General features: G+C 39.4%; 1 protein-coding gene across 1 annotated transcript in view; it reads right to left on the bottom strand.

The window, feature by feature from the left end:
* Positions 1-203: 203 nt before the first annotated feature.
* LOC137594825 (guanine nucleotide-binding protein G(i) subunit alpha-2-like) overlaps positions 204-25,612 on the bottom strand; it is a 52,319-nt gene continuing 26,910 nt past the window's right edge. Inside the window, exons 2-9 of the mRNA XM_068314381.1 lie at positions 13,246-13,288; positions 9,953-10,094; positions 6,526-6,686; positions 5,002-5,130; positions 2,573-2,702; positions 2,274-2,427; positions 1,196-1,409; positions 204-1,098 (exon numbers count right to left, since the gene is read on the bottom strand). Coding sequence (XP_068170482.1) covers positions 1,219-1,409; positions 2,274-2,427; positions 2,573-2,702; positions 5,002-5,130; positions 6,526-6,686; positions 9,953-10,094; positions 13,246-13,288 — 950 coding nt within the window. The 3' untranslated portion in view covers positions 204-1,098; positions 1,196-1,218. The remainder of the gene's footprint in view (positions 1,099-1,195; positions 1,410-2,273; positions 2,428-2,572; positions 2,703-5,001; positions 5,131-6,525; positions 6,687-9,952; positions 10,095-13,245; positions 13,289-25,612) is intronic.

Raw genomic sequence — 25,612 nt, 5'->3', positions numbered from 1 at the left:
CTTCATGGCTTTTAATTCCAAACAATGTAGCTTTAAATTAAACAGCCATGATCTGAATGCCCCAGTACGTCTTTTGTGTGACGCACAAGGTTTTCCTTTCTAAACCTTGTGTAGAACACTCATCTTGTCAATCAAGTCCACATAAAAAAGGTAAACTTTTAAAACAAATGGAATAAAATGAAAAGGAAAACAATGTGCAAGAGTCAGGTGATCTCTACTTTTATTTAAATTAAATCATATAGGAATTTTAAAGCATTTTAATATTTACCAAAAACACTAACCTTTTTTCTGAATTACATTTTCGTCTCTCATTAATAACCACTATATATTCATAGGTGCTAGGCAGAAAATAGAAGAAAAATAAAGGCAGGAGGTCAAAACATTACTGAAAGCATATCTACGAATCGGTTGTAAACAGAAGTGAAGGCACAAACTTACTGCAACAGACATGGTAAAGGTACTACAAAAAGAATGTTAGGTATACAGATACTTTAAATATCAGTTAGAATTTTGCCAGAAATCCCCCCTGCACATGATTTATTTCCTTTTAAAAGGCGTTAATAGTCTTATTTTCATTTTTTAGGAATGTTAGATAATGTGTGCAGATTACAGAGCTAGTATGTCATGTTGAGTCATGCAGAACAATATATGGGTCGACTATGAATGATGAACTCATGTAAACATTAAAAAAAAGCACTTTCCTTTATCAATCATTTTTCCATGTCTGTGCTTCATCTCTTAAAAAACAAGCTTCATGTGATTAAAAGTTGAATAATTTGCACATCAGAATTTCTAAAAGTAAAATGAATGCATTTGTATAAAAATGTTTTCCTTTGACTCCTCTAGTAATTGAAAATAATGAAAAACAAAAAAAAAAAAAGAATAGTAAATGTTGATTTTTGTGGTCATAGCCCAAAGAGTTAATACGTGTTACCAGATCAGCAATGGTTGAAATGCCACAAGGCTTGTCGGGTACTCAGTCTCTTAGGTGTCTTTATAAAAAGCAGGTCAAAGCAGAAATCGTGGTTGGCCAGTGCAGTCATTCATGATGTGTGAATATTCCCCTTTCTTTATGGTCTCCAGAACTGTTCAAGTAATCTAATGGAGCAAAACACACACAAAGGCGTCAGGCATTTCAAGGCTTCAGTTTGTGGCTTCTGAGCAGAATAACTCTGACTGATCTGTCTGAGCTCACCTTGAATCTTCCCTCAGACATTTTCAGAAGAGGCCACAGTCCTTCAGGTTGTTCTTGATGATGACATCAGTGACGGCATCGAACACAAACTGCACGTTCTTGGTGTCGGTGGCGCAGGTGAAGTGGGTGTAGATTTCCTTGGTGTCCTTTTTCTTGTTCAGATCCTCAAATTTGGTCTGAATGTAAGCCTGGGCCTCCTCGTATTTGTTAGGGCCTGTGAACAGACAGTTCCTGATCACCACACTCATCTCCCACAAGTCGTGTTGTGTTCTGTCCATCATGTTGTATTCAACATGCTTGATCTAGCCAAGTTCCATTTTGTGCTTCTCCTGAGTTACAGTTCTATTCAAGTCAACCTGACCTGCATTTGTTTTCCTGAATAAACTAAGAATGAAGTTTAACAAAGACATTTGTTTAAGAGCTCTTACTGCTTTTAAATTAAAATTTTAAATGTACATTCAGGATATTCAAAGATCCCCGTAGCCTTGGCGAGATGCTAAATCATCAAACTGGTTTCACCATCCAAACAGATGGTGTAGGAGTACATACAGTTTGTCTCGCACACAACAATCAACATTTTAACACTGATATCATTAGTCATACTTATGCTTTAATGCCCTGTTGATATTTAAAAAAAAAAAACATCTTTAGATGTATGAGTTAACATTTTTTGTGCACATCTCTGTGACTTGAAGGTATCGGTAACATACTGTCAACCAGAGGCTCGGGTTTGCTTCGTTTCATGATTCTGTCACAGGAATGAATCAAATCTGCAAGCAACTGAATGTATCACAGCTGTGCCAAACCTTTACCTGATTTTTAAGATTTAAAGTGAGGCTATTTTTTTTGCCTTGTTATCACTAAGGTGGCTGCAAGCATTCAAAGAATAAAAATAAGCCCATTCATTTCAGCTTTTTCCATACATATCTAAACAGATCAAAAAACAATCTTGAGCGGTATTTAAAAAAAAACAGTCACATGACACGTACCCTCATCTAAACCACAAGAGGCTCATAAAGTATTCTAGTAATTACTAACAAATATTTTTTCTACAGGCTGGGAGGCGTTTGGAATGTACCAGTGTACTCAGGAAAGCAGATGGTCAGAGGGCTGTGGGCGATCTTCTCCTCAAACAGGTCCTTCTTGTTGAGGAAGAGGATGATGGACGTCTCTGTGAACCACTTGTTATTACAAATGGAGTCAAACAGCTTCATGCTCTCATGCATTCGATTCTGTGTGGGAAGGTGACAAATGTGAGATAAAGAGATTGGAGAGGATAAAGAAAATGAATTCAGGGAAAACCCCAACCTCTCTCAACACAGGAAATACCTCGATTGCAAAATGCAAGTAAAGCAATGCGGTACAAGCTTAATTTACCATCTCTTCATCTTCAGCCAGGACCAGGTCGTACGCACTCATGGCTACACAGAAGATTATAGCTGTAACCCCCTCAAAGCAGTGGATCCATTTCTTCCTCTCTGACCGCTGGCCTCCGACATCGAACATCCTGCATGGAGAAGCAGTTTAAACACGTCGTTGCTTAAATGAGAGCGCGAGCATATGAGAATGATCACATGAGAAACTACTCTTTCACGCTAACAGATGAGCTAAGCAGCTTCAGGGCCTGCCTCTGGAAACATGACTGCTCTTTATCCAGTGAATATGTCCCAGCACTTTCATTTCCTCCAGGTGTCACTGATCAGGCTGTGGCATTTTGTTGACATTCATCAGCATTTCAATGCAGCACAGCCCTCTAGTAACAGACAGGCTTAAAAAGAGCTGTGTGTGAAATTTTGTTTCAGATATTTGAAAATTAACTATCAGTAATGCTGTGAAGAAGTAACTTCTATGTTTGATGATATGTCAAAGAAAACTGATGACTTTAACCAGCTAGCCTGCACCCATCCTCTCGAGTTTCTGAGCTGTATCCAGGCCATAAAGACGTAGCTCTGACCTACAGGTGTGTCTTAACCTCCTGTCAATAACAGTGAAGGTTCTGTCTCTTGGTTAGTCACTGAATGAAACAGTAGATATAATGACGGCTCTCAACAAGCACTGATTAATTAATGACCATCACCCACAGGAAGCCCCTTCAAGAAGCAGGGGTGGAAAAGTGAAAGATGCAGCCTGAAATCCTGAGGTCAGAGTTCACAATGAGAAGCAGGACGATGTTCCACTGCTTCTTTAGGACTGCTGAATACACAGCCGTTATTCATTCATTTTCATTAACCATTTCATTTGCGGATCGCTGGAGCCTATCCCAGCTGACAGAGTGTGAGGCGGAGCGGGGTGTGACACCAGTGCAACGCGGAGCCACACAGAGACAACCAGGCATTCACACACACTCACACCTACGGGTAATTTGGAACGGCCAATCAACCTGAAGCACATGTTTTTGGAGATGGGAGGAAGCCGGAGAACCCCGAGAGAACCCACGCAGACATGGGGAGACCATGCAAACTCCGTACAGAGCGGGTTAAACTTGTGCAATTCATTTTCCCAAAAATGAATAATTTTCTCTCAGCACAGTTGGGATGTCCAACTGTGCTGAGAGAAAATTATTTGAACTGTTGTATCTGAATTAAACAAGTGTCCTCCTTTACTTTTTTTTTCAAGATTATGTTGAGGCATTGAATAAAAAAGCTCAACCTGTTGCTGTTTTACAGCAACAGGTTGAGGCACTGGCAGAAAATTTTTACTGTTTCACACAATTTGGTTCTGTTCAGCAGAACTTCAGGTGGAGTCAACACACATATCTCCAGCTGTTTACAAAATCTAAATATATCGCAGCACCACAAAGTAGTAGGTGTGACAGATTTGATTCAAGTCTTGCAAGAATAAAGAAGGAAATATGAAATGTAATTATTCCACAGAGAGCAAGCACTGAAGCAGAAGCAGCTCTTCATCTCCACTGCCTGAATAAAGCAAATCAATTCTGACTGTTCTTGATGTTCTACTTTTTACATGAGCATTCCTGTGTCGTTTCCAGAGCATTGGTTGTGATGAATATTTCCATTGAAATAAAGTATAAATATGTTTGTGTGGTTTAAGGGGGATTACAATCTTGATATTTCATTATCACAGTGATGACTAAATGGGCACTCAGTAGACCTCACATCTCCACAAAGGATATTGAATTAAATGAAACCTTTATCAAAATTCCAGTTGTTAACATATTAAGTTTAATCTTAAGTCTACCAAGTTCTTCATGCTTAAATGATACAATAGGGAAGAAATCTCCTGAATAACTGGGGGAAAAAATTCCTGGATCAAGATTTTTAACCAGATCTGCACCAAAATCCACAGTTTTTTCCCAAGCAAGATTCCAAACCCTTCTACCAGAAGTCATTAAAATACTTTGGGTATTTACTGTTCAAAGTAAAAAAGCTGAAAAATGCTGCTTCATGAAAATCTACTGAAATAACCATACACGTATTATTTCTGTGGGAAAATGTTGCCCATTCAGACAACATATCTTAGGGTCAGTTGCTGAAATGAGACAGCAGCTTCCCAAAGTGGAAAAGCAAATGTTTCCTTTGTTACCTTTACTGAATTTCTAAATAGGACAAATATTGAGCCGTGGCAAACAAGCTAACAATCTTAAGACAATCAGGAGTGCGTGACACAAATGCACACAAATTCATCCTTTACATTCTGCTTCAACAAGGACAGTGGTTATAGTATAGAGCAGAGGAAAAAAAACTTTACTTTCTATGAACATCTGACCACTTGTACTTAAATGTTTAGACCACACTGGGTTTCAATGCTATTGACGTTAAAAATAACTTGAAAAAGAGGGATCTTACTTAAAGTGCAGGTCCTTGAAGGTGAAGTGTGTCTCCACAATGCCAGTGGTCTTCACTCGGGTTCGCAGCACGTCTTGCTGTGTGGGGATGTAATCTGGTTTGGCTATTCTCTCCAGATCGTTTAGGTAGCTGATGGGAACAAGGGTGAAAACATTACTACCAATTAACAGCATTATCCTACAGCTTCACAGAGGAAGCAAGTCGTAAACAGTTACGGCTTACAGGAAGGATACTGACTAGCAGAACACAAGAGAGAAAGTTGTGTCAAAGATGTCTTAAAAGAATGTAAATGTTCACATCTTGGTCAAAACAGTTCTAATATCATATCATGTTCTATTCATATTCAAGGAGTTTCACTTGTAAAACGTAATCTGGATAAGATATCATCCAGGAAAGTATCACAGGAAAGCATGGTAGGACATACAGTAGTTCTCTTAGGCAGAGCATGACGTTTGTGTGTGTCTCGAACCTTATTTAAGTCCCAAATAAAAATCCGTGATGTACTGAAAATTGTATGTGAAAACAAGTGTTGTCTTATTCAGTTCAGGAGAATATGTAATCTCACATAGGAGCCCAGAGTCTGCATCATGCTAATGTCACAGGTTTGACGGTTTAATCATGCTGCTGCCCCACAGACGGTCAGGATTCTTCTGTAGTCCGCACATCAGACATAGAACACAGACATAGAACACCACTGCAAATATTCCCTTTCTGTCTCAGAAGCAACCGACTGTCAGTCTCCTGCAAAGCCGTGATGAAACGTACATTACCCCCCGCCCCCCAGCTGCTAAATGAGAGGCTGCGTTAGCGCTGTGTTTCTGGGCTGCCTCGCCTTTAACGAGAGCTGTGAAGCGACGATGGAGAAGTTACGACTGCGCTGGACAAAAACAAACAGAACAATATCACCCCCAATGGAGGGAAATGCCGCCTCGACTGCAAAGCAATTATTTTTTAAAAACATTCACCAGACTTGTGACAGTTCAAAAGCACATTCTAACGGCGTTATAGTATTACCAAATGCCTTGTGGATTAAACTCAGTGTTAGTTCCTGCTGCAGCTCGTGAATGAAGGCTGAGGCTCTCCTTTTTCTCTGGATGCCCAACTCAGAACAGCAGTTATTACCCAAGGGTCAGGCAGAAAGACACGTCTCACCTCCTGCCGGCAGTGTCTCACAATTACCTCCTGCTCTCCAGTTACAACACTAGAACATTACCACTAACAAATTATGACCTCTGAGTTGAGGGTAAATAAGATACTTAGGACCTGAAGAGAGAGGCTGCTGTTCAGCTTGAGATTGCTGTGTTGTTCGTCACAACCAGCACTGGGAAGCAAAAAGATTTATTGTGGCTAGATTCTGATCCAGATTCTAAATTAAGAACTACTCTGATAAGGCTGCCCTGTGCCACGTATCGTCATCATTTCTCATAAATTTCTGGGCAAGTTTCCGTGCATGACAATGTTCTTCTTACTTTGAAACAGGATCCTCTGAGGTGTTGAGATGTTGTGTGTTTTCCAGGTACTCACTAGGCAGCAGAGTCGTTGAGCTGGTACTCTCTCGCCCGTGTGAAGCAGCTCTGAACGCCGCCGTCAGCCCACAGCCGTTGGATGATGTTGGACAGGTCCTCTGGCAGAATGCCCTGTTCCTCTGCTGCTGCTGACAGGGCAAACAGTTGGCGAGCATCATCCTGACAAAACACACAAAGACACACACAGAGCAGTCTCTTCAGAAAAACAAATTAATTATTTTAAAGCTCATTTTTCTTCATTAAAGAGACGAAGAGCCTCTACTGGTTTTTGTACTGGACCATCGGGTTAAGAGATGATGGCGTGGGATTACTGTCAACTAATTATTACTCTACTTCACTTAATATCTAATTAACATTTCAGAAGAGTTTTAGATATAGTTTTGTTTCATTTCTGATGTTGACAGAGGCCTTCTTGAATGTTACTAAAGTAACAAGGACAACAAAACAAAAACAGACCAGAGATTCATTGGACTACAGATTTTCTGACTTGCCAACATAAACCAGATTTGGCACGTGATCATCAGACTGATGACTGGCCAACACACAAACTGCAGCTTGTTGTTGCAGCAGAGATCCTGTGTATGCTTGTGGAAACTGGTGCTTTTTGAAAACGACAGCCAATTGGCTATACTAAGAAACTGTAGATAAGAGCTATGACTTCTGGATGTGGTTCTGTAATAGAAAGAAAAAGAGTACTTTTACTTTCCATGGTTATGTAATGTGACATGCGGCCCTCTGCGAGCCATTGGAATCAGATTTATGGCCCACTGTAAGCAGATATGCTGCCTCGGACAGCCATATTGCACACAAGAGACCAAGAAGGCGTAAACTAATGAGTGAGGACAAGTATGATGAGAAATTATGTAGCCATCATTGACCTAAATGAGCCTGGGACACCACACGGTCATTTACCATTAATACTGGCACTCTAATGAATCCATCTTTAAGCTAGATTGGCCTGGAAAAACAGAGGCATGACTCGGTGCCAGTAGATTAACATCTGAGGTACTTGCTAGCCTTTATGATCCACAGATGATCATATGAAATGTGCAGAGGCTCGTCCGCTGAAACTCTTAAAGGATTTCTCTGGATCTTTTGGTCTTATTTTATCAAACTGTTGTTTCCGGAGCTCATCATTATCCTGAAGAATTTATGATTACAATAGACTTTACTGGCGGTTAGAAGTCTGAGGCACTGAGGTCAAAGGGAACTTTAAACACAAGGGAAGCTCTATTACTCTGTACATCTTAGCAGGACGGTTATCCACATACATGCTCCTCACTGCATCCTCAGAGTTTCAGCGTTTTAACTGTTTGACCTGTGACATAGCTTTTCAGAGATGAGGTGGGACAGTCATCCATCAAACAGTTAGAAGCATAGTTGTGGCCATCCAAATTGAAAATATAAAAAGATTTCTTTCTTCACCACTTTGGCTTTTTTTTTTTTTTGGCTCCATTAACTTGGTTGTTACCGAGTAGACCTTGAAGTATTACTTAACCATGTCACAATACATCAACTTCCCTTTATTAAATACAAATACGGGTGGTTTTAAACAGATATCAGTCAAACTGAATGCAGGACAGGGGGGCTTTCTGACATTCACACTCTCTTTGACATATCCATCCATCCATCCATTTTCTGCCGCTGTATCCGCTGTAGCGGGTTGCGGGGAGCTGGAGCCTATCTCAGCTGGCATAGGGCGTAAACCGGGGGACACTCTAGGCACGACGCCAGTACGCCGCGGAGCAACACACAAAGACATACAACCACGCACACACACACTCACTACTATGGACAATTTGGGACCTGCCAATCAACCTGTGGGAGGAAGCCGGAGAACCCACGGAGACACGGGGAGAGCATGCAAACTCTGCACATAGCGGGACTCTAACCCGGACCCGCTGTGTTGTGAGGCGACAGCGCTACCCACTGCGCCACCGTGCCGCCCTTCTCTTTGACATACCTGTATATACCGTATAAATAGACAAAAGGGAAAGGAATTTACTTCACCGGATTGGCAAGATCAGTTTCCCAACTGTAGTCTCCTACATAAGAGTCTCTACTAAAGCTATTGTTCAACAGGCAAATGGAATAACCATCTTTTCACACTGATGTTTTAAGTCTGAGAAAAGAGACTTCTTATAATAACTGATCTGAGCTCATGTTGAGTTAAAAGGATTCATGACAGCCATGAAAATTCTGTTATTGAGGAAATGATCCATTTGATAAAGATCCATTATGGCATATTTAGTACACATTAAAAATATACAGTGAAACATCTTCCTGGTTATAGGACAAATGTTGTTCTTTTAAATGAAATGTTTGAAAGGCTCTAGGACATTCACAGCAACCGGCAAGCCATCCCACAGATGGCCCGTTCACCAGAATCTGTCATACAGAACTAACAAACTCAGCAGAATCACTTCTGACATTGAAAATGCTCTGTCCATTAAAAAAACAGAAAACAAAACAACAACTGCCCATCTCTTTTTGTACAAATGTTTATTCTTCTCAGGAACGAAGTTCGAGTGGGGGAGTGAAAATTGTAAAGAACTTTGAGTACTATTAAACGTATACAGAAACTGTAAAGTCAGATTTATCAAATCTATTAGGGTCACAGCAAGTTAATTTGAAGTTGAAATATACTCGGGTAATTGCAGATCTGTGATAAAGTTGGTGTTTTTTCTCCACAACTAGCATTTCACACATACTTCTCATATTGATAGACACTGGATGCTTCATTAATTTTAAACAAAATCACTGGATATATTTAAATGATCTGAGAGCCAAATAACAGATATGAGATGGATTAGGGTAGGGTTATAGAAAAAAAGCAATATTTTTCTATGCAGGAGAATTATTTTTTATGTACATCTCCTGGGACAGGAGACTGAGAGTCAGTTGTTTGTGGTTTTCTCTGACAGCACAAACACGGGCAGGGACATAAAATACACCTCTGTGGGAGGCCTTCTGAAAGAGCCGGCTGCTCAGAGTTGATTTCCATGTAGAAGCTGTCAACCTGCACTCAAGGAGGACTCAAGAGAATGCAGCACATTTTTTAGTTCCTCAAGGCCAGATATGAGTGGAGGGATTGAGACAGAGTGAATGCTTTGGTGGTGATGAGTAAAGATAATATGACTGTAGTTATTAGTTATACTTTAACACGTTTATGCAACACATTTCAAACAACACAGCACGGATATATTTGTTTCATTTGTATCTAACTTTGGAGAATCTCTCTGTAGGAGAGAGCATTTTGAAGTTAGAAACACATATTGATTGGCGTGGTCGGGGATGTCGTCTTGCTGGTACAATATATTTTCATCTCTATTACATAATAAATTCATTGCAGTAATGCAGCTTGGAGGGACAACAACATGCTGAGAACAACATCGCGGAAGTGTTGTCTCCCCCCCAGTACCTACCGCTCTGGTAGATTCCTCATAGTTGATTTTGAGGTTGGCCATAGCTTTGATGATGGCCATAATGGACTGGATTGTGTTGCTGTAGACCACGGCTCTGTACTGCTTACACTCGTCTTCTGAGTAGCCATCCTCATGAATGATCCTGAAAAGACCAGGGAGAGGTAAGGAGAAGATCAGTGAACCATTCAAATGAGTAAAACAGAGCTATGAATATTATAGGACCTGTAAGATGTCACATGGTACAAAATACTGTGAATGTAATGGCCTGACTTTTGCCTGTCAGGCAACCTGAGAGGAAGACTATGAATATTCCTTTCTTGGCAGCATTTTTTAGTTAAAATGTAAAACAAATTAGTTTAATCTGTTTCAATCCATTTTCTTTAGATCCTTATCCCGTGATGGGGAGGGGGGGGGGTCAAAGCTGATAACGCAAAAGCTTGTTTTGTTGATTACTTATCCAGATGTAAAAATTGCAATAACATGGCCTAAATTTATAACATGTTTTACTAAACGGATTAAAGATGATCTATTTATCCAATCACAAATTACTTCAAAAGTGTGAAAACATGCATTTGTTTTTCAAATCATGATGATACAAATAATTTACTAATTTAATTATTTATTGTGTAGCAGTGTTAAGACAGAAAAACATGGACAGAGAAATGCATGTGACTGAGACGGAGGCTGCAGGGCTGTAAATCAAACAGAACCATCTCCTCTGGCCCATCTCAGCCAGGATGAACACCAGTGGAGTGATGTCCTCAATGGGATCTCATTAAAACTCAAGAGAGCCCACTGTGGAACACTGAGTCACAACCGATACGACAAAAAGCATAGATTATTTTCCTCTCATCTGAAAAATAGTCATTAATTATTTAAAAATACTTTTTAGAATAATTTGTTTTTTAGAATAAACTTCATTTTTGCAAGTACTTCTTGAATAACAACGGCATCGTAAACAAACACCATACAGATGGACCTAGACACAAACTGTCTCTGGGGAAACCTGACATTTTGGACAGAAACAAACCACATTGATTTGTGGAAAATACTGGGAAATTCACTTAAGAGACATACAGTTAGAAACCAATTGTTAAAAAAAACAGCACGATTAGGTACTTAATAGATTAAATATATTGTGATTCGTGAATGAATATATAGTGATATTCAATGAAAGCAGTAGAGATTTGTATAAAAGCACTATTTTTTCTAGTACATTTGACAAGGACTAAGACAATCAGGAAACCTTTGTTAGCAACAGCGCATTGTATGGACTCCAAGCTTCTTCCATCTCTTAAATATTCAGAACATGTGTTTAAAAAAAATGCATGTCAAGTGTCGTCCGAAGGATATCTTCAATACAACTATAAAGTGGGCTGGATTGAAATCTCATCATCACAGCTGTCATGTTCTGTGACTGTCATGTTTCTGAACAGTTGATATCAACCAGCTGAGTATTTTTCCCCCTCATTTTCTCAAAAATTCTGAACTAGATTAAATCTCATTAGTATTGCAGATTCACATGATTCTCAAGCAAAGAGACAAGAGGATTAAATATCTACACTTACAAATTATGAGGCCAGGTGGACAAAATTATTTGGGACCAGATCCATTTTTGTTACTGACAACAAAAACAAAAAAGTTAACCAAAAAAACATGACCAGTGAGTCACATCTGAGATTTGTATAAAGCACACAAAGCTAAAATTAACACGATGACAAGAAACAACCATTGGGGTTTCAAGGGTCTTACAAGAGGGATGTAACACAGTCAGGAAACCCAGCAGTTCCATTCAAGCTTCTACCTGTATAAACTAAAGTTAAGGTCTGTACTTCCGCACAGCTTTCAGATTGTTGGAAGAACATATGTCAAACAATTTTTGTGAGCCGTCAGCTTTCCTTGATTAAAAGTTTCAAGGCGATATTTCATATCTCACTTCATCATCACCATCATCATATCTCACTTAATCATTGGGTGGCTCAGTCGTAGAGTGGGTAGATCGGCAGTTTGATTCGAGCTCCCGCCCAAAAAAACACCCGGAGTGTGAGCTGACAGTGAGAGGTGTCAGCTCTCCTCTGGAGCACTGCCGAGACGCCCTAGAGCAAGGCACCGCCTTACAAGTTGCTCATTTGGGGCGCTCCACAAAGGGGCTGCCTGCCACTCTACCTCTTGTGTGTGTGCTCGTGTGTGTGTTCGTGTGCTATTTACTAACTAGGCTAGAGTGTTCTCTTAATTTCCCTTCGAGGATCAGACCAGTATAGATTGATAGATAGATAAATAATCCAGGAGGAAATTGCACTAAATATTATATATACGGTATATATATATAATATAAAATATATATATGTATATAAAAGTTTTAAAAAATCTATAATAGCATAGTAAATAAGTAAAGTTAGCCATAGTCTAGGGAAATGCAAGGAGGATTACTGAGAATTTACGGATCTGATGTGTGTGTCTCATGCAGTAGAGACAGGGCATTAGAGATGTTAAGTGGTGACAAGCAGTGGCTCACCTCAAAATGACTTGATCAGTTGCACAACACTAGTTTCTATAAAGTGCATGGCTGCCTAGAGGTGTTCATTCCCTGTTAATGTTCGACATTACACCAGCTGGCTCTGAGCCGGAGTGCGAAGCTTCCTGGGCCAAACTCTAGATTACTCACCATATCAGCAGGCTAGAAGATTTGAGTCAGAAGAGGGACATTCCTGCATACAGATATAGTTCACCTGTTTATGTGTGTGTGTGTTTGCGCGCGTGCACGGACAGTGGAAGATGTAGTTTGGAATCTGCTTTACTTGTAATTAAATAGAAAGGACTCATTTTAAATCAAATTAATTGGACCTTTTATAAACCTGAGGGGGAAAAAAGTAATTTTCTGCTTCTGGCTGACTTCCTAATGTAGACAGATGAGATAAAACCTCCCTCTTCTGGTCAGGCTCTGGGTGTCAATGACAGATTAACAACATTTTGTCTAGTGTATGGGATAATGTGCTCAGGTTTATTACATTTGACAAAATTTTTCAGGTCTATTTTTTTAACGAATAAAAAACACCCATAAAAGCTAAGGGATGGAATCACATCAACGCCGACATTCAAACCCATTGTGTTGTGTTAAGGTGGCATTCATGATGTACCGCTTCATATCAGCAAATGACTACTGTGATAATTCTTCGATTCAAATTCCTATAATTCAAACTGACTATACTAAAAAATGTTGGAAATCAGCACATATACAGATGGATTATAATGACATGATGGGAGGAAAAGTAAAACAATGAGCAGTTACTCACTTCATCTGCTTCACAATGGTGCTCTTCCCCGACTCTCCAGCACCTGCAGAGCGAACAAAAACAGAGGTTAAAAATACTCTCCCGTTAGCTGAGAAATGTAAACAGGGAGCCAGCGAGGACATCTCACATCTGGACACTTATTGCATCTCTTCCTTTACCTCACAGCCTTGGCTTCAGCTGGGAAACAGATCTCAGCTGTCTGTAGAGCCGCCAGGTTTCTCCCCTCTAGTTCTAACTCATTGAGTTCTATCTAGTCTGAAAGGAATATAAGGCTGTCTTTATTTATTTTAGAGAGTGGACCTATCCCAATAACTCTGAAAAACATCCAACACATGCCATCAGGTTTCCCCCTTTTAAGATAAATCATAATGCTTTCATGAAACACTTTTGTAGTGAAAGGATGGAAGTTTGTATTTTATCCACTTCTGTTTTGTTTTTTTCCAAACAGCCTGAGGCAACCAGAAAAAGTGCATCTGCCAAAGGGAATCTAACACTACACAGACCCAGGGGTGCCTGTCAGTGTGCTTTCCACTAATACTTGCCCAGGGTGCAGCCTCTCAGGGATGACCCTCAAATACACTACTTCACAGCATGTAGCACACACACGCACAGCAAAGCCTTTGGGCAAAGATGGGTCAGTCCAGTCTCCACAGACAGCTGTCAGATCCTACTTCTTTGTGGTGCATGAGCCAAGACTGGCTGATGGAACAGAATGTGCTCTCTGATATGTTGATTAAAAACATAACAAGCAGAAGATATTTCTAATCTTATCACAAAAACTTTGAGTGTCTGAGATCCGAGTCGACTTTGACGTTCGTGTGAAAGGGATTTTCTGTTGAGACATACAAACACAAAGCGACATCTCCACTCTGTTGCAGATGATGATTCCGAAGCGCCCACTTTGCCCACCAAGCAGTTGGCTCATCACACTGTGATGAAGCCCTCACCCATCTGCTGTTCAGTCTGTGGGCCATTTTTTGTTAAGCAGGAAAAGGAAGAGATGCTTTCTAGCATACCACAAACCTTAAACCTCAGTTAAAAAAAATGAACATATTCCCGGCTGACGAAAATGGAATATGAAGTAAGAATAAATCATAACTGTCATTCCAGAGAAGCTTTATTTTCTTTTAAGCAAATACATGCATGAACACATGGGAGTTTGCTACTGTTAGGAACTAGCAGTTGAGTTCATGGTGCCACTGCTGCCTTAATTCAAAATAAGTATCTGCCCTCTTTACTGAATAATACTAGTGCAGTTGAGCATCTGAAGACTTGAAGAATGTGAATTAGGGTTGGGAATATCTGAATAATGTCTATGATGATGTCCATTGTGAAACATCAACGATCAGGTTGCTGTTGACAAAGTTCCTTTATTGATGGCAACAAGAAGCCTGCCTGCCAGGGAAAATCAACAGTTTCCAACGGTCTCAGTGACTGGACAACAATAACTCTGGGTTCAACATCATTGAATGTTAAATATGGGATACTGTATGTCACAGGCTTACCTTAGTTTCCTCGAAACTAAAGTTCCAATGCGAAAGCTTCCCTGGAACTGCAGGGATTGTTTGGAGGCTTTGTAAAATAATTTTATGAGCATAAATCTGACATCTATTATTCTGTGTTGCAAACTTGACATAAGTTTGCTGCTGGCGGCCATGATATTCAAACAATCAGAGACAATGTTATTGCCTTGACAGCACATGAGATCCCTTTGACTTGAAGATTCAAGGACCATGCTGAAAAAAATGTACCAAAGTACAATGGATTCTTAAATGAAGTTAATTATTAAATGTCACATGTTGCATATGTTAGTTAATCTGTTTAGATTGTAAAGCCCTTAGAGGCAAATTGTTATTTGTGAATTTATTTTTACAAATAAAAATTATATAAGTTTGCTGATTTTTCCTGCTATACTTCAGTCTCCACAGCTCACATACATACATGCAGCACGAAGAAAATTCCTGCATTACACCGTTTTACTTTAATATATTTCCCAGCTGGCTTTGAAACACTGACAACAATTGTACAAGCACTTGAGCTTTGAAAGATACTTGAGAATTGCTGCAGGGCTGGACAGACAGAATTCTTCCACTAAAACTTGAACACATACACATATTGAGTAAAAAAAATTAGGATTACCGTGGGATCTTGGAGGATGTGTTTTATCAGTCATTAGATAATGATGTAATACAATGCAACCGTTAGAGGCAATTCTGTGGGGAAAAGCTTCGGCAGGAGCTGGTAGCATGAGGACAGCGGGACTGACACTACTGATCTGGCCTCTGTCACACACTTGGTTTTACATGAAGCTAATTATCCCCACATCTCCTCTTCCAGCATGGAAGTTCAGAATTGTTTCATGAACACACTTGCATTGCTAGTACTTTCCAAAAGTTTCTTTTCACCATCTTATTTATCAACTTTATTACGTACCAAACCAGTAGAGGAAGTAGAGTAATTTCTTTTTAGCACCTAAATAGAATTGTCATCAGATCGTAAACAGTCCCAGCATTAGAAAAAAAGAAAAAAAACCCCAGATGACTGAATTAAATGACAAAACAATTGAGAATGAATTGCAGCTAATGACTTTGAGATGAATGGCTAATTTGTTATTTTATTAAAAATTAGCGGCCAATAATTTTGACTTTTTACTTCATTTCTCAAACATCAGGCTTTGTTGCTTTTTGACATTTATACACTAAAGAAGCAACTGATGATGCGTTAACATACTAAATGTATTACTTTAATTTTAAATTTGGAGTATACTGGCCTTTATATCTCATTCCTTTCCTGGTATTTTAGTCTTTAATGTGTGACAGGGGCCGATGAACTGTTGATGTAGATGACCGCTGAAAAATGTGGGAGAGACATTGAGGGTTAAGGGTGGAATCGATCAATCGCCAGCAGCTGGAGGACCTACAGACTAGATGTATAAGAAGCAAGCTCTACTGATGGAACTAACCCTGTCTCAACTCATTCCTTATATTAACAATGAACTGACAGAGATAATATGAAAGCCACATACAAGTATTTCCTCAAGAAGCAGAGGAATCAGACTGTCTGTGCAGAGCAGGGAATGAAGAAAATTTTTCACAGGAAAATAAACAGTCCACTGCTTAGCAACTGAGCAGCATGTAGAACAGTTGTGGTTGTTTTTGACTCAAAATGAGGAAAAAGGCAAAGGACCAGCTCAGTCTCCAATTTCATCTGAAATGAGTTAGCGTCTATTTGTCTGCCACAATCCTGTTGCCCTTTGAATACATTGTATATAAGATAGAGATAGTAAACAACGAGCATGCATATTTACATTAGGTGGGTGTGAGTAGAGGCAGGCAGTATTAGCATGAAAACATGTAGTTCCAGGAGAAAGCAACAAAGTCTACGAAAAAAATCCACAAATCCTGTAAGTTGAACGTACAACATGAGTGTCATGAACAGCAGATTGTGTTTTATGACTACACTTCACCTTATAACAGCACCGCTGTGAGCTATCAGAGATAAAAATATGTCCAAGTACAGAAAAAGTGAACATGATAAATTGCAGAACAACAAAGAATGTGACAGGTGTAGAAAGGCTCCCTGTAGAAAGCAAGACATTTTCTATCATGGCCATTTATGTAAAGCACCTGTTAAGGGGTGGGTTACCGAAATAGCTGAAAAAACAACAATCAATCCAAATTTACGAAAGGTTCTTAGCTTTGATCTAGATGTTTTCTTTTGAGATCTGACAAGAATGGACAAAGTGTTATCGACTCCCACTTTTGAGCAGTGATGAAATCCAGCAAGAGGGAGAAGTCTGCCAGCCAGCTCTACTGTGATGATTCCTGCTTTGTTATTTACTAACGCATGATGAAACTGACAGGCCAGACATATAAACCAGGAAGGAATGAGGACTCCTTCCTGCTATCCTGTGTCATTACCAAGCATCTTCCTGCAGTGGCTGCTCGTTGCATCAGCATGTTGAAGCCATGGTATCATCAAGCTTAAAACGTTTTTGCTGTCTCAAAGGCCTGCTGCCAGTGGTGTTGAGGCTTTCACTCTGTATGTGAATATGTGCATGTGTTTGGAGCAAGTGTGACCCATACTGGTGTAACTGGGAGCAAAGGCATAAAGGCAGTACTGTGGCCCCTGCGGGCAGAGAACACAGGCCTGTTGTTGATGTTTAGGCCTGGGCATTTCCAATCAAGTATATTACTTTACACAAGTTAGTCACTGCTGCGCTGCCTTTACCAACCTCAGCAGAGTTTTACAGCAACAACCAGCAGAAAGATTGACTCTACTGATGAAAACATGTTGATCTGAGAAAGTGTTCAGAAAACTTCAGGGAATCATCTTTTATTAATGTGAAATGCTAGCAACTTCAAAATAAACAAAATGAAGAAATAAATGGTTTTGTTTAAACACAAATAAAGCCTCAATCTTCAGAGGTCACATTACAAAGCACCACTCCTGATTAAGATTTTCATGAATAAGGACAATGAGAGAATTGCTATAAGAATTAGTGATGTAAAGACAAATTCATTTTTAATGTGTATTGAAAATGACATTTTCTCTTTGCATTAATTATACAGCATTCTCTATGTGTCAATGATACTGTATCCATAGGTTTATTGGATTAGCCAGCAAGTTCATGTACAGTATTTTCCGCACTATCAGGCGAACCTAAAAGCCAACAGTGCACCTTATAATACAATGGGCCTTATTCTTTGAAAAAAAGTTTTGAAATAGGCCCTTCGTTTAAGGTGCGCCTTATAGTGCGGGAAATACCGTAATCCCCTTTCAAACAAGCTAGAACGCAACATGTAAACACACATTTTGCATATTGGCTATTTTACCAAATTCGTGCAAAGTTCAGAGTTGGAGACACATTTTCAAAAGTTCTTGTTTTTTTTCCAAAAAAACCTTGTTCAGAAATATTGTGCCATGTTTCTACGGTGAAAATCTAGAAAAGGCGCAGTCAAATTCCATATATTAATGCCTTGGCTGTTCTTGAAATGTCTTCCCGCACCTGAAATGCGTCACTACTGTAACACTGCAATAACATATTAATTTTTTAAAATTGTGTTTCCATACACCCTCTAATGAATATTTTTAGAAATTCATAATTAAGGGTTTTTCAATGAAATCACTTAAAATCAATTTTTAAACAAATTTCAAAGTTTATTTTCCAAGACTCATCTGTAAAAAGAATGAGTGATCTTAAAGATCTCAGAGTTATTACATTGAATGCACATAGTTATCACCTCTCCACCGATATATTTGAATAAGCTTACTAGAAAAAGTTTCACGCTGTCACAAACTCCAACACCTGTCGATCAAGCACCCAACCAATCACGACACATCGGCCAAAAGGAATCACGTGAACAATATGGTGGAAGGCATCTGCCATGTTGGGAGAAGAAATAACTATACATGGACTTCCCATTTAACATAATTTTAGATGCCATAACTGTTCCAACAATATTCATGTTTTTGAGCAGAAAGTCCAAACAAAAGGAACGACACAGAAAACTGCAACGAATTCTGAGTGAAACTCCAACTGAAAGACAGGAAAGGATTGCGTCACAAAAAGAGAAGTACTACTCAGCCAGAGCCCATGAATGCCAAGCATAAAAGAACCCTAACCCTAACCTGGTGGGTTAGTTAGTTCAAAACCTAGTATAAAAACCTAGTTAGTTTAGCACCAAGTTTTTTCAAAACCTAGTTATTTTGTTATTTATTTCAAAAGCTAGTTAACAATAAAAATTATTGAACATTAACAGTGTAAACATAAATAATAACATAAATACATATTATTACTATACAGTATTTGAGTATAATGTAACAATGATGAGACATTGCCTTAAATACACTCAACAAAATTATAAACGCAACACTTTTATTTTTGCTCCCATTTTTCATGAGATGGGCTTAAAGATCTATAATTCATTCCAGATACACAATATTACCATTTCTCTCAAACATTGTTCACAAATCTGTCTAAATGTGTGATAGTGAGCACTTCTGCTTTGCTGAGATAATCCATCCCACCCACAGGTGTACCACATCAAGATGCTGATCTGACATCATGATTAGTGCACAGGTTTACCTTATACTGCCCACAATAAAAAATGTGCAGGTTTTGTGCAGGTTTTTTTTGCTTTATTGGGGGTCTAGGAACTCAGAACCAGTCAGTATCTGGTGTGACCACCATTTGCCTCATGCAGTGCAACACATCTTCTTCGCATAGAGATTATCAGATTGTCAATTTTGGCCTGTGGAATGTTGGTCCACACCTCTTCAATGGCTGTGAGAAGTTGCTGGATATTCGTGGGAACTGGTACACGCTGTCGTATACGCCGGTCAAGCACATCCCTAACATGCTCAATGGGTGACATGTCCGGTGAGTATGCTGGCCATGCAAGAACTGGGACATTTTCAGCTTCCAAGAATTGTGTACAGATAAAATGCACCTGTGTTCTTCGTCCATAACAGATGTCTGCCCATACCATAACCTCACCACCCCCATGGGCCACTCGATCCACAACACTGACATCAGCAAAGTGCTCACCCACACGACGCCACACACGCTGTCTGCCATCTGCCCTAAACAATGTAAACCGAGATTCATCCATGAAGAGAACACCTCTCCAACATGCCAGACACCATCGAATATGACCATTTGCCCACTCAAGTCTGTTACGGCGACGATCTGGAGTGGGGTTAAGACCCCGATGAGGACGACGAGCATACAGTTGAGCTTCCCTGAGATGGTTTCTGACAGTTTGTGCAGAAATTGTTTGGTTATGCAAACCAATTGTTTCAGCAGCTGTCTGAGTGGCTGGTCTCAGACGATCTCGGAGGTGAACCTGCTGGATGTGGAGATCCTGGGCTGGTGTGGTTACACGTGGTCTGCAGTTGTGAGGCTGGTTGGATGTACTACCATATTCTCTGAAATGCCTTTGGAGACGGCTTATGGTGGAGAAATGAACATTCAATGCACGAGCAACAGATCTGGTTGACATTCCTGCTGTCAGCATGTCAATTGCACGCTCCCTCAATGCTTGTGGCATCTGTGGTATTTTGCTGTGAGACAAAACTGCACATTTCAGGGTTTTTTTTTATTGTGGGCAGTATAAGGTATACCTGTGCACTAATCATGATGTCAGATCAGCATCTTGATGAGGTACACCTGTGAGGTGGGATGGATTATCTCAGCAAAGCAGAAGGGCTCACTATCACAAGTTTAGACAGATTTGTGAACAATGTTTGAGAGAAAAGATAATATTGTGTATCTGGAATGAATTATAGATCTTTAAGTCCATCTCATGAAAAATGGGAGCAAAAACAAAAGTGTTGCATTTATATTTTTGTTGAGTGTATGTAAAAAATTCCATGTTGTCACTACCGTAATGATAGAGAACTGTAACGTTAAATTGTTACGGTTGTGACATTTTTAGACAATTTCTAGCATAACTCAAACATACTAACAAGTAAATGGCTAGAAACGTATTTGAACAGTTGTACACACAACAAAACATATTTTGATTTGAGTCCTTCAAGATGTACTGACTTGTAGATAATTTGTGTACAGTTGTGACACGTATTAATGTAACATACTGATTTTTCAGACTTTGGAACACATTTACCTAAAAATGATGATAATGACTCACCATGCAGCCATAAAGGACAGGGATGCTGTGTAACTTCCTGACCAAAAATGTGTGGCTAAAACGAGGCTCCACCACGTGGTAAAGCAACTTGTGTTACGGTTGTAACATAAAAGCGTGGGACAGCATTTTTTGAAGCATGTTTTGTATTTTTTTTAAAAACTGCAAAGTGAATCTACATATTTTACATTCTGTTTAAAATAAACCAAACATATATTTTAAAATATACTATTGGAATAAATGAAGAAACAAATCTTTTACAGGAAAGTATTTTCAGGGATTGAAATTTAGGGGTTGGAGATTGGGACAACTACTTCCCAATAGACAGTACCTAGGAAGGTAACATAAATTATGAATTTGTATATATTTACTTTAATTACCATCTAGGTACACTATGTGTTTAACAAGATCACAACATTATTTGTGTAATTTTTGAAAGTCTGAATTCTTAATTGTTTTGTTTCGATATATAAATTTTGTGTCACAAATGAGAATTATTTGACAGATTTTTATGCTTCATTGCGTTGGTAGAGAAAGTTAAGCAACAAAAATAATAGAAACTGTACTAGGACAAAGAGAAAAGGACAAGTCAGTCTCATCTGTCCGCTAAATCTATAATGAGCTGGCCCTCTGGTCTCCACTTCAGACTGATCTGTTGAATAAATCCATATCTGACCCATTGGTGACAGGCTCACACAAGAATATCAAGTGCTGTATGCACTGGCTCACAGCTAACTACAAAGAGTAAAGGCTAACATCTACTGACATGATCAACGGTGTACTCTCACACCAAATACACATTCAGATTTCCATTTCTGAATTATCAATCTCTACCTAAAATTTGTCAGGTCAGGCTTGGTTGTTCATGTGCAGATTGGAGGTATAAGACACAGAACCCCTAACACCGCATAAGACTACACTACAGATTTAAGTTTCACATCAGTCTTCCATCTCAATTGAAACGAAGAGTGGAATCGGTCTGGTTTTCCTGCAGTACGATGCTGGCATTAAAGAACACTTATCTCATGTTAATAGTTTTCCATGCATCCTTAGCGTGCTGACAACTACTGGTCACAATGCATTCAAGGCTTGTCTCACTCTAAGATATTACTTCCCACTGAGCCGAGACTTCTCAGTATTTTTCTCACTCTCAGCTGCTTAATACATGCAGAGACAAACACAAAGTACAAAACATATAATCTCACAATCTACCCACCGATATACAGTTCATTACAGATGGGGGAGAGGAGGATGTTGAGGCAACTTAAGAATGTCTTAGAATGTAAGATAAGCACGTAATAGCAGTAAGTGATAAGAAAACAAGAATTCAAGGGAAGACGGGACAGACTTCAAGAGGGGAATAGAAACAACAAAAGTGCCAAGTTGACAATTTTGGCTTGCAGCAGGTTCCACAGCATAACCAGACTGAACTTGGTGACAAACACAACTGTGTCATATGCAACAACTAGCCGTAATAATTTCATCATCTCCAAACTGTCTCGCTGTAATTATCCTCTAATCAAATGAATTTTCCTTCATTTCTGTTCCATAAACTCTCACTGTCCTCAGTCGCCTACACACCAGGCCACAACGCCGCCTGTTGTTCTTGACAGTTATGTGTTAAGAAATGTACCAATCCAGACTCGAGACCAGGGGTCCTTTGAGTGACACATATGCCACTTCCTATTCTCAGATCCAATCAAGGAGGAAATGGAAGCAGCTTGCATGAACATGTGTGCACTTCAAAATGCAAAGAAAAAAAACCCCCAGCACCCACACACACACACACACACACACACACACACACACACACACACACACACACACACACAGACATCTGTATGTGTGAAAGACAGGGACGAAGAGATTCAGTATTCTCTAACAGATGGCTACCATGCCTTGGGCAAAGAGTTAAGTCTGGACAGCAAATTGACAACTGCTGCCAAAAGAGAGAAGGGTGAGATGCAAGAGGATCAAACTGACCTCCTCTATGCAGGGACTGAATGTGAAGCAAGACTAATAAGGAGGGAAAAAACAGCATTCACATCAAATTGCGCATTTGATTACAATCATGTGTAATATTGCAACTTACACAACTGATAAGCAACCACACAAAAACAAAACTCATAAAAAGATAACTTATCCCCTCAATCATTTCACTCCACAAAAAGTGCAGTACTGTATTCACTTTGCTCTGTGGTTATTTAAAAAAAAAAAAATCCTACTTATACTAAAAACAAGGCACAAAAGTTCCCTTGTTCCTGTAGAATGTAAACCGTAAATGGAACAGCAAAATCAATATCAATAATAATATATCGACAATAATATCAATCATCATCATCATTATAATAATAATAGTGAGGAGGAAGATACCCCTCTTGGCACCATCTTTGACAGGTCAAAGGGTTCACTGGGACATTAAGTGTTTACTCTTCATCTCATATTTACAGTATAGCCAATTGATTACATGAAATAAAATCATGGTATATTTTTAAAGTTTTTAAATTATAGTTGATCCACTGTAAAGAGAAAAATATAAAAGTATCCAAGTAAAAACACACACACACACACACACAAATAGACTTCTAGAAACAATCATGATGAGCTACCATTCTCTTAGACAGTTATACCATGAAAATCTTCCTATTGCAGCCCTTATGTGGGATCTAATGCACTCCCTTTGTGAATGACTGTGTGACAGTTGGCAGAGCTGGATTAGCAGGTGGCTTTGCAGGGCTAGCTTGACTCTAAAGAACCAACAGACATGCCACAATAATAACATGATGCTGACAAAGGGTGAACAAGTTGGATGTGTTGCCTCCTTTAGCAGCCCGATTTGGCCTCCATTTCTTTCAGATTGGGTAACTGTCCTTGAGGGCAAATCCTTGTTAGCTTTTTGGACATCCAAACAAATCCCATGATTACTGCAAAGGCACTCTCTGCCATTTCCTGTACTGCATGCATGTGTGATGCCCATAGCAGAGTTTGACAGTCAGTAATGGAATGGAGATGTGTAGGTGAAATTCTCCCTTTACTTCTGTAATGAAGCTGGAAACAAGCTAATGCTAAATGCTAAAATAAACATTAAAAATTCCATCATGTTATGTCATGTATGTCTGAAGACTGCTGCAATCCGAGAGCGTGAAATAACATAGCAGCCTTGACCATGCCTTTTGGACAATGATTATATCCTGCTCAGAGAGTGAGAAGATCCCAGACCTCAAGTTGTCTCTGATTTGAGGACATTCTGGTCAATTTTCTTCATCTTTGAGTAAGTTGCTAAGTGCTTGTTGCTGTTTTTATAAATTTTACAATTCTGGCTCTCATATACAAGATTTTGAAAATGCTGAAACCCTATGTTACTACCTCACTCTTCTATATAGATGTGAAGTCAGTGCTGTTATTACTTCTGCCAGCTCAAAAGGTAGAACAATGCCACCAGGCATTATTCCATCAGACACTGTACAACCAGAACTGCTTTGGAAAAAAGTAAATCTGCAGGTTGAGTAGCATTTCAACTACAGCTTCAGTCTAATTGGTTTAAATGCAGAGTGGATTGATGAGAATTCTACTTAGTTGCCCTCATCATAAAATGCAAATCTAAAGCAGACTTTGCAACCCAACAAACCAAGAGCGGGTGCTTTTGATATGCCATCACACACACTCCAAAAAATTGAACAATGTCAAAACATAGGCAAGGTCATCAGTGATGCTGGTATTCCTGGTCTGTCAAGCCTCATTCACACCCTCTATAGACTGTCAAGAAGGAGAGTTGGACTCAGGACAAAAGCTGTTGGTTAGGTGGCGGGGCATTATTTATTCAGAGAAGCACAGTTTAATTCTACAGCATGACATCAGTAGAATTATGTTGTGACTGATATGTTCAGGTAAATTTGGTGAAAAAACTGAAAGTAAACTGGTGTTATTTAGCGTTGCATCAGTAATGGAGCTTACAGAATAATGTTTAATGGGTATTATAACAGTCATCATTGGCTATATAACAATAATTAACAGACAGTCCAGGAGACTATTCCTGAACTGTCTGTCTCACCCAGCAACAAGAGCTAACGACACACATAGCTGCAGAGCAAATGGCAGAGAGAGACAAGACACAGACACCTGACTTCCATGCCTGAAAAAAGATCAATTAGAAGAGTCAAAAATGAAGAGGAAGGAAGTGTGAGAAGGCCTTTAAAGACTGACAGAACACTGTAATGAGGTTCCACAGTGAAGATGCCAAATTAAACTACCCAGTCCTCAAACGCTAATGATTCAAAGAATCTTGAAATACAAGTGTCTGAAGAGGAGACAATTGCATAGAACTGTAATTCAGCGACACAATCTGAACAGAGAAGCTGCAATCAATCTGTCAGGAATTATATTCAAGCAAAAAAACATTACATTTTTGAATGTGCTCCTTACATGATAGATGAGGAAAAACAAGATGAAGCTGCTCTCATTTCTCTGTTGGCTTTGGCACAGTGTCTCTGCCGTCTCATTCCATCAGCTCTGAATTTGAACAGTGAAACCATCTGACAGTGCCATGGCAGGAGTTGTTATCGAGTCAACTACAGTGCCTGGAGGAGTAATCACAACTCCACCAGATAAAATAAATTCAGCATTGATGTTGACTTTCGGACTGTTTTAGGGATGAAGGAGTGTCAAGTAGACAAATCCTGAACATCTGAAGCTATTTGATTTAGTCTTTTTCCCCACTG

This window comes from Antennarius striatus, chromosome 5 (assembly GCF_040054535.1).
Source record: "Antennarius striatus isolate MH-2024 chromosome 5, ASM4005453v1, whole genome shotgun sequence".
Classification (NCBI taxonomy): domain Eukaryota; kingdom Metazoa; phylum Chordata; class Actinopteri; order Lophiiformes; family Antennariidae; genus Antennarius; species Antennarius striatus.
Note: the sequence above shows the minus strand (reverse complement) of the source record. Positions and strands in the feature narration are given on the sequence as shown.